The sequence below is a fragment of the Centruroides sculpturatus genome, unplaced genomic scaffold, assembly GCF_000671375.1.
Source record: "Centruroides sculpturatus isolate CEXI.00-Female unplaced genomic scaffold, Cexi_2.0 scaffold193, whole genome shotgun sequence".
NCBI classification, from domain to species: domain Eukaryota; kingdom Metazoa; phylum Arthropoda; class Arachnida; order Scorpiones; family Buthidae; genus Centruroides; species Centruroides sculpturatus.
Genome location: NW_019384402.1, coordinates 385706 through 396256, shown reverse-complemented (window position 1 = coordinate 396256; position 10551 = coordinate 385706). Strand labels below are relative to the sequence as shown.

At 29.7% G+C, this 10551-nt stretch overlaps 2 protein-coding genes across 2 annotated transcripts in view; both read left to right on the top strand.

Annotated features, from left to right (window-relative positions):
- Positions 1 to 4228, top strand: part of LOC111618679 (E3 ubiquitin-protein ligase LRSAM1-like) — a 59277-nt gene extending 55049 nt beyond the window's left edge. Inside the window, exon 8 of the mRNA XM_023360243.1 lies at positions 4059 to 4228. Within this exon, the coding sequence (XP_023216011.1) occupies positions 4059 to 4228 (170 nt within the window). The remainder of the gene's footprint in view (positions 1 to 4058) is intronic.
- Positions 4229 to 5644: 1416 nt separating this feature from the next.
- The window catches only part of LOC111618678, a 28980-nt gene continuing 24073 nt past the window's right edge, over positions 5645 to 10551 (top strand). The window contains exon 1 of the mRNA XM_023360242.1: positions 5645 to 5785. Within this exon, the coding sequence (XP_023216010.1) occupies positions 5744 to 5785 (42 nt within the window). The 5' untranslated portion in view covers positions 5645 to 5743. The remainder of the gene's footprint in view (positions 5786 to 10551) is intronic.

The window sequence follows — 10551 nt, the reverse complement described above, 5'->3', positions numbered from 1 at the left end:
GGAGCTACCGGAAGATCCCTCAAAGAAAGGATGGCAGAACACCAGAGAAACATAAGAAGCGAACAACCGTGCACAGCGCTGGCGACTTACGTCTTAGCTGACCCTCAAGAGGTCAAAGCTGAATGGGACCAAGCCAGATTGATACAAATAGTTCGCGACAAAAAGCACCTCCGGTACGCTGAAGCCTGGCATATCTGCAAAGCAAGCCAAAAAGGATTAGCTATCAACTTCCGAGATTCAAGCAAAGTATCGGCAGCCTGGCGAGCAAGTATATTATAAAGTCAAGAACGATGGACAGCGGCAACTTACTTAAGGGCAGAAATTCTTAATTTAATGTATTTGCTAAACACATTGTGTATGTTTGGTATTTTATGTCTGTATTTTTATTTTTATTTTTATTTTATATCCGGAACGTCATATTTTTAACGTTCTAATAGCTAATGTATTTATATAATGACAACCGTTATATAGAGATGGCGTTATTCCAGTAGAATATTATTTTTAAAAAACGTTCCAAAACGCTTGTATCGTTAATTCAAGTTCGGAGTTCGATTTTTTCTGTTTTTCTTGAGAAAGGTCATTGAATATGACCGAAAACGTTAGAATTTAATAAATACGGCTGCATATTTAAAGGTTTTCTTGAGCGTGTTTTAGTTAGTAAGAAATTGCAGTCTAGGATGAGTTATTTTATAGAGAGCATAAGGAAACCCAGCAAGCCAACTCCATTGCAAATATTTCAAGTGCACCATCTCTTGAACTAATATATATTGACTTGGAATGTGATAACAAGACTTTATTCATTTACATCTTTTCTTTTTTTTAATAACACGAAAACAGTTTTATGCCTTAAACAATTGCAATTGTGTTCTGTACACAATCTCCTCAATTTTTTTGACCTGCATGACATCTGATTAACCTTTTGCAGTCAGTTGATGCTATGGGGAGGCAAGAACTGTCAGTTGGCTTAATGATATTGTGTATAGGACATTTTGGACCTCACACAATTTATATACTTTTATTTGTTGTATTCTCAGCTGCTGGCCATGTACAGTATGTGGGGATAATAATCTTACTAATTTTGATGGATTGACGATCTGTGATATGTCTTCTCTTTAACTGCAATTGTTCATCTTCAGATGCCTCGGAGAATTAGGAAGTTCATATTTTTCTGAAGTATACCAAAATATCATATCTCCATAGAGTTAATTAAAGTCAGGTTTTCAAAAACTCCATTGACAATGACTTGCTTTTCTACCTAAACTCCACTGCTCCCATTATAAGTTTTAGAGTGGGATGGGAAATGCAATGACCTTGAATGGGTCTATACTGGACCAAAAATAGCATGCAATAAGTGATTTCTCCCTCTCAAGGAGTGCACAATATATTCTGTTTAAATAATTTTGAATTTCCTGCCTCCTTGTTTTAAGAAAATTTGATTTTGCAACATGAATCTTTTTCTTGAAGTATAAAATGCTTCTTGTTTGGATAACTGTTAAATATTCAATTGACTATTAATATGTCTCAAAATCAAACTTATAATAACCACAAATGACTTTGAAGTGACTCTTTTACCAGTTTAATTTTATTGACTCTGATAAAATTGCCAGGAGTATAATTGTAAAATTAATATATAGTTTAAGACTACACAATAATGAGTCTTTTGATGTCCTTTCTCACATCTCAGGAAAATAACAGTCTTACAGTGGAGTCAACCTTTTATTAGAGGCTATTTTTTATTTGTACTGTCACTGGAAGGAAGTCCTGTAACATTTTGCATAGTGAGGTGGATCAGCAGCCTCTAAGAAAAGGTTGACTCTGCCATAAGACTGTTATTTTCCTGAGATGTTAGAAAGGACATTGAAAGACTCGTTATTGTGTAGTCTTAAACTGTATATTAATTCATTGACTCTTATTTAAATAGAATTATGAAATTTTTTATATGACATAAAAATGATGTAACTAATTATATAATCAATTTTACACCAAGTTTTTTGTTTTTTGTAAGTGAATAAAGTTTTTTTATTAATAAAAAAAATTTATATAATTGTGTAGAAAATGGGCTTAAATAGACTTGGCTGAATATTACATAATGGAAATGGAAAATGCAGAGACCTTAATAAGTCAGGGAATAATGCCATAATTGGTTGGGAAAGTCAAGGAATCGCAAATGAAATTACCTGTATGGACCCAGTATACCTAACATCTAAATTAGGCGCCAGTTTCCCATATAAAGTTTTTCTGGGAGGATATATACAAGGGTGGATCAAATATAAATGGTAATTTTGCTATTTTGCTTACCATGCAGTTCCTAACTAGATGATGTAGAATGAAGTTGATGTTTGGTTTGTGAGGAGTGGGGGAACTGGCTTGGTTAATGAGTGCACTTGGTTTTGTTGTCAGTACAATCATGACCAAGCAAAAGGTACATTCGTCTGTTGCACAATGCATCATCATAAAATTTTTAACTAATGAGGGGGTTAAACCCTCGAAAATTTTTAGTCGATTGAAGGCACAGTTTGGGGACAGTATACTGTCTCAGAATTGTGTGTATACATGGGCCAGAGAATTTAAGGGTGGGTGAGAATGTGTCGAAAACGACACATTCTCATGATCGACACCCAAGGGCAAGCCTTACAGATGACAACATCCGTGCTGTTCAAGAGCTTATTGAACGTGATCACCGGTTAACTGTTGAAGAAATCTGATCAGAAGAGGATATCAGCTATGGGAGTGTTCAATCTGTTATCACTGATCATCTTGGCTTCAGAAAAATTAGTGCCCGATGGGTTCTGAGGTTGTTGACCGGAAATCAAAAACAGGTCAGGTCAAAATGGGCTGGAAAACTCTCGAACACTGTCCTTAAAATCCAGATTTGTCCCCCCTGTGACTATTTTTTGTTTGCACTCTTGAAGGAATCACTTGGAAGAAAATGATTCACAAGCAATGAAGAAGTTGAGGAGCATGTGTGCAATTGGCTCATAACTCGCCCTCAATCTTTTTATGAGAGAGGGATATTGAAGCTTTAAAATCATTGGCAAAAGTGTGTAGAGCTTGCAGGAGGATATGTAGAGAAGAACTAAAGTTTTCACTTGTGTATATTATTAATCAATAAATTTCTAAAAGAAAATTACCATTTATATTTGATCCACCCTTGTATATATATATATATATATATACACAAATACACCATAGATCCATTTATACAACTGCTTACTTTACAACATCTCACTTTTATAATTACTATAATAATTTTTGTGTTACAACTACATGAAAGAAGTAGTTTACTGTATGTGTATGTATGGAAAACAGGAGAGAGATTCCCACTTTTATGATTTAGTTAGTACTTGAAAAACTTTCAATATGTACAAAATACTTTGCAATAACCTTTGTATATAAGTTAACTTTTAAAAAATGAATATCAATTCATTTATGGCTATACAAAGACATTTTGTACAGTACATCTTTGCTGAATATTAATTACTATATTTTTATTCTATAATTAAATAAATAAATTTGTGTTTTCCATTTTCCATCTTGTGGTTCTCAGTTATTTATCCATAGACCACATAAATCAAGTCACAGATAAGCTGTGGATCATCTATGTTCCTGTGCACCTATAAAATATTACTTTAGATAATGATAGACAAAATATTTTGACACCCTATCTATCTAGTAACTTAATGTAAGAGATATGTGGTGTATGAAAATAATTTCTCTGGCTAAACAGCATATAATTTGGATAGATGACTAGGTCAATCTGTGGACCATGTGGTGCATGCTCATAGACTACCTGAGTGTTAATAAAAGTTTTATACAATAAGATATTTTATTTTTAATTGTCTCTAGTAATATACTTTTAATGTTATTTTAAAAACTTAGAATAATGAAATTAATATAAATTTTGATGTTTCACTTGTGTTTATGTTTTATAATGAAGAAATATGGTCTTTTACATTTAATGTCATTTATATTTGTTATTTACGTTTATTGTATCAATGAATAGAATTCATAAAAGATAATTTAACTAATTATTATAGTACTTTTATTGTTTGTTTTAGGTAATAAATTTACAGAATTTCCTTTTATGTTATGCAAATTACCAAGATTACGAAGTTTAGACATTAGGAACAATAAAATAATAACTCTTCCAAAAGAATTTTCTATGGTTGAAACTTTACAAACAATCCATCTGGATGCAGAAAATTTTCAATATCCATCACCAGGTTAGTATAGTGTCTAGATCTGCGGATACGGATATGGATCTCAACTTTTGTACCCAGTTGGTGCTTGGACTGATAGTTGATGCTTTGCGAGAGTATAGAGGTATAGAGTAAACACCTGGGAGTCTGTTCCGACTGGGGGAGTTTTTCCTGTTGTGAAGGATGTCCAAGATGGTCAGACATCTTCTATAGGTGATCCTAATGCAACGTTTGTTGGCGATCTCCTTATACGATGATGCAATGTACAGATTATACGTGATGGGGATCCATGTTTCATCTTCCAGTTGGTTGTCACCACGGGTGCAGATGGCAGGCCCATGTACGGAGCAGTGGTAACAATTAACCAATCTATGGATCAGCTTAGGATATCTGTGGTTGGTTGCTAGGTGTTTAATATGTGCTAATTTGGTGGCTAGAGCTCCTGGAGTGGACAAATGAGAAAATGCCCTCCTGATTAAAATGAGATGGTCTTGTACTGGAATGGGTCACATGACCCAACCGGGATGTAAAGAGAGGCCATACTTGGTTTATGGTAGACTGAGGTGTGGACAGTTGACCCTTCGATCCTGTTGATTAGATCCAAGAAGTGGANACGTCGTTCCCGATTATACGTCATTTGTCAAAAAAGTATATGGAAAAATAAAAATAAAGTTTAAGTCATTTTATTTGACTTTACGTCTGTCCGCCACAAATATTGAAGTCATAATATCACTAGAAAAGCGTTTAAAGCACATACAATCATATTAAAATATATACATTTACAAGTATGTACTGTATTTAAAGTACATGCATTCATAAATTTAGATTACTTTTTTCTGTACTATATTAAAAACTAAAATTTATTTGTTTGTAAGCTTAAAATAGATCCTTATTAACCATATAGTATTTAAAATGCATTAATAAATAAAATACAGAACCGGGAATGGTAATTTATGGTTTAGCCTAGTGACAAGTAGATTCAGAGTCAAGTAAATTCGACTTACGTCGCCTCTCCTGGAACCAATTACCGACGTGAGGTGAGGTATGCCTGTATTTAAACTACATAAATTCAAATAAATTCACTATTTATCATACCGGAACTACTAAACAATTTACACACCTGAACCACTTATGGTGTGATCACGCAAAAATTGGTAAACAAACGTTTACCGATTTTTCAAAGATCTGAATTCACGCAAATAATAATTAGAAACATCAATAAATGTTTGAATTGTCTGTTCTGAGAGAGAGAGAACTTCACAAGATCATTTTGCTGAAAAATGAAAGAAAACATTCTATATTCTATGAATTATTTAAACATTCATGTTTTTTAAGTATACATTTTCATATTTGTGATCTAAGGATTGTATAAATATTGACTTAGATTTTAATATAATTTAAGGCAATCTATTTTAAAATGAAATTACTATTTATCTTAATTTTGTATTATTATTTTATAAGCATGCATCTATTTATCTTCTTCCATTGTAGAAAATGATAAAGAATACGTCCCACCACCAGAAACAGATAAACTTGATTTAGAAATGCCAGTAGAAAATGCAGACCGGAGTGAAGTTGATCTTCCTGTAAAGTATATTTTTGAATGTTTAATTATATATATACTTAATTTATTATTGTAATTTGTTTATATAATTATTTTTTAATATACCATAAAATATCTCAATTTGAACCCAAGCAAATTTACAAGTAAATTTACATACCAAAGAAATGTATTATTATTGTATAGAAGTGTGTGAATATTTTTTAATTGAAAATTAGTTTACTTAATATCTGATGATTATATATTATTATTTAATAGGAAGACAATTATAATTTCTTTTTTACAGAAGAAACTGTAGAATGTTACTTAATAATTTATAGAATTAATAAAATATTAGTAGAAAAATAGTTAATTTAATGTTTCAAAAACAATATTTAAATGATTATTTTTTTTTGTATTTAAAACTCAACAGCAGATTTTATTCTGAAAGTTTAATTAATAAATTATTTAGCACTTTGAAATTTTCTTTATTTACAGAATCTTTAATTTAATTGTAAAATTTCAAATATGACAGGAAAAATTATAATTAATTTATATGTTCTGAGAATGAGAAAGCTTGAAATAAAATTATTTTAAGCTTTTTCAAATAAGTTATTAATAATTAAAATAATTATTAACTATAAAGATCTTATTACCATACTAAATAACTTATTTACCATAGTTTATTCTTCTCTAGAAATCATATTTTATTAATTACTACTACTAGTTACATTATTAGACATTTTGAGTAAAGCATATTAAATTCAAAGTAATTTGAATTGGAATCAATTTTAAAAATTAATTTATACATAAAATATTATTAAAGTACAATAGACTCTTGCTAATTTGGTCATTCCTTGCATAGAGAGGTGCTTGATTAATGAGAGTGCTGGATTATTAAAAATTTATAAGCATAAAGACAATAAATGTTGTGACTTATTGCCCTTCAGTATTGATATATTAAACACCTCAAGAACTAGTGCATATTTTCTAAAAACACACCAGTATCAAACCAGTTAAACAAACACTAAAAATATTAATACCAAATCAAAAAACAGAATACCAACTTTCTCTTACACAACATGAAGTAGTATAATAAAGCAATAGACTATCAATAAATCCACTTTATTAATTGTCAAGACACATTTCAGGTATAAATCCCTCTTCTGTTGGCTTTATACCCAAAGTGCATCTTGGCAATTAATAGAGTGGATATATTGATAGTCTGTTATCTTATTATATCACTTCATTGTGTGTAATAGAAAGTAACAAAGAAAAGGCATGGTTTCAGTATAAGAAAGAACAGAATACCAAATCAAGGACATGTATTTGATTTGGTATTCTGGTTTTTAATAGGCTTATATAGTCTGAAATAGTTTGATTGATAAGGATGAAAATGTTTATTATATTAAATATTTTTAGGGTTTGTTTAACTGGTTTGGTGTACTGGTGAATTTTTGGTATTGATTCTTTTTGGAGGTGGGCAAGCAATAATACAATACATTGAAGTGCAATAATTTACATATAAATGAAACTCAAGTAAGCAGGTAAACAGGATATGTGACATGACTAACATTTTTATGAAAATGGAAATGCGTAGGCAATTCCACTGGAAGTTATGCCAGATAATTGAGAGACTGGATTAGCAAGAGAGTTTACTGTACTGTAGAGGATTGGAATCATAATAAATAAATCTCAGTGAAACTTAAATTTGATATGTTACTTGCATATTTTAGGGATCTTAGTTAACTAGAAATGAAATTTTTTTAAGTTCAGAGAGTAAATATTTAATTTATTTTAGATAAACATGCAAAAGTCTTTTAGATTTTTATTTAATAAATGATTTTATTTTTTTTTAACAAAATAATCTAAGAAGAAACTAAAATTTAGCATCAAAACAAAAATAATTTATACAATTGTTTTAACTGTAATTATTTTTAAAAACTGCATAAGGTAAATCCTTAAATTTTAAACTATTAATTTAATTACATAGTGTACTGATATATTTAAAAAGTTAAGTTTAACTTGAATATAACATATGTAGATGTAGTGTAATAATTTTTATACTTCAGAATTTTAAAATTATCTGTAATGACTTTCCTGTTCTGTATTAGTTACACCCAGAATGGGAAAATATAAACATATAAATTAGAAACAAATGGAGACATTTTTAAATATTTAAAGTGTTATTTGAATTCAGATAATTTAATTCAAAAGTATACCACATTTAAATTTTTATGACAGTGTAGACATATTTAAGGTATTTTAATAAATTTTAATTATTAATAATAATAACAATAATAAAAATAAAATAAAATGTCTAGTTTTTTAAGAAATTCTGCTGTACAACATAAACTTCTGAATTGTAGACAAGCAGTTCTGTTTTACATTCTTTCTTGTTGAAAAGTTCTTTATAATATTATATTTTGATATACACATCTTTAAACATATAGTGATGAATTGTGTACAGTTATATACAGTTTCATTTAAACATTTTACTTTTTTATAAATATCATAGTAAAGTTATAATAGTAAAGTAAAGTGTTAAAGTAGTAAAATATATAAATACCATGTAATGCTTAGCCTGCATATCATTTATGTAAAATTTTTGAAATTTATAATTTCAAGTATTTTTATATGATATAATTTTGGAATGTTTTGTAATAAAAAATAATCTTATAGTACTAAATGCCAAATCATTCTCTTCTTATATAATAAACACAACATCAGTAAGTCAGAATATTTATTATATAAGATATCAAAGATATATAAATATTAAAAAGTTTATTATACCGTATATCATATTGAATTTTCTGAATGTTTTGGAAATCATCAACAGAAAGAAATAATAATTTCAAATTACAATTTAAACAATTTAACTAACATACAAAAATCAATACTTTCAATATAGCAGAAATATTTTGAAATCTTTCAGCTAATCTCAGTTATGGTTTAAAGGAACAGCTTTTAAACCTAACTGAGAAATGTTTATTATAATATACGAGGATGATTTTTTTTCCAACCTCCAATGGTCCATAAAACAAAGACAAGTGTAGATAACAAAATGAATTTATTACCAAAAGTTAGGTACAAACATGGTTATTTTTCGACATAATCCCCATGAAGATTGAGACATTTGTCATATCTGTGGATGAACTTTGCAATCCCCTCTTCATAGAATGTTGCTGTCAGTGATTCGAAATGGACCTTAATGTTGTCTTGAAGCTTGTCATTAGTCTCAAACCTCTGCCCTCCTAGCACGTTTTCAGTTCAAGAAGAGGCAGAAGTCTTCACTCATTAAAGGTGTGAAGACTTCCACCTTTCAGACTTCCACCTAGTTTAGAACTTTTTAAACACCCAGCATATAGCTCCAATTTAGCACTGAGCTACTTCCACCTCTTTCCTGAACTGAAAACTTGGCTAGGAGGGCAGAGATTCAAGACTAATGATGATCTTCAAAACAACATTAATGCCCATCTTGAGTCACTGGCAGCAACATTCTATGAAGAGGGGATTGCAAAGCCTGTCCACAGATATGACAAATGCCTTAATCGTCACGGTGATTATGTTGAAAAGTAACCATGTTTGTACCTAACTTTTGGTAATAAATTAATTTTGTTATTTACACTTTGTATTTGTCTTTTTTTATGGACCATCAGAGGTTGAAAGAAAAAACAGTGTATGTACATATTTAATTAATATTTCCATTATAATAAAGATTTCTGTAGTAGAAATATTATAAAAGAATCAAATACAACATCAATAAGCTATAAGTTTTTTATTTATTTCAGTTTGTCAGTTTCATATATATTAATAGCAAGAAATTAAATTTATTTAATGGTGGCTTTGGAAAGATAGTTGAAGTAGACAAAATTTGAGTTATTGTAAAATATCATTGACAGGCATATTTTCAATAGTTGCTATATGTATTATTATGGGAAAAAAATAGTATTGTCCTAGTAAAATGATATAAGCATTCCATGTATCATATGTATATATGTATTTATATATAAATTAGAACAAATGTTAACTTTATATGTATAAAATTGAATTCAAATTTGCCTATTCACATCTGTTCTCACATAATACTCAATAAACAAAAATGTACTTACTCGTGCCTCTAACCGGTATGTAGAAATACAAAAATAAACAATTTTGTAAAAACAAACGTTTTCCAAACACCTTCCATGTCCTTCTTCAGGTAAAATGGTTGGATTCCTTATTCCTGAACTCCGTCACGCAATTTTTTTAAGAAGAGAAATTCAAACGATGTTTCAATTGCGTGATATCTATTGCGCATGCGTTGTATCTATCGTGTTCTTTTCATTCAGCATTGCACTTACTCTTCTCTTACGTGTCTGATGTATTATTTTTATTATGATCTTTACATGTCCTCGTATAATCTCCTACATCAACCACATTCTTAGTAATCCTTATGTAATAAGGCTTGCCAAGCTAACGAAAGAGCCATTTCTTCTCGGGAGTTAATGCACGTAGATGTAGTGTGCGCCTTATATATTTCCATTGCTTCCATCACATAATACTCAAACAAATAGAAATGTTTGATCTAGTATTATGTGAGAACAGCCAAACTAATATCTATGAAAATTTGTACATATATTCAGGATAATCCAGACAAGATATAGGCTAGTTTTTATTTTCAAAATTATTCTATTTTATTATTATAGCTTTGATAGAATTATAATGTTGTTTGCAAAAGTAAATAGTTCATATCTGGTTCTTATCAGGTCTTTAGCATGAATAGAAAGTTTTGTCTTGAGGCTTGTGGGTGTAAAATGTACTGTGAAATTT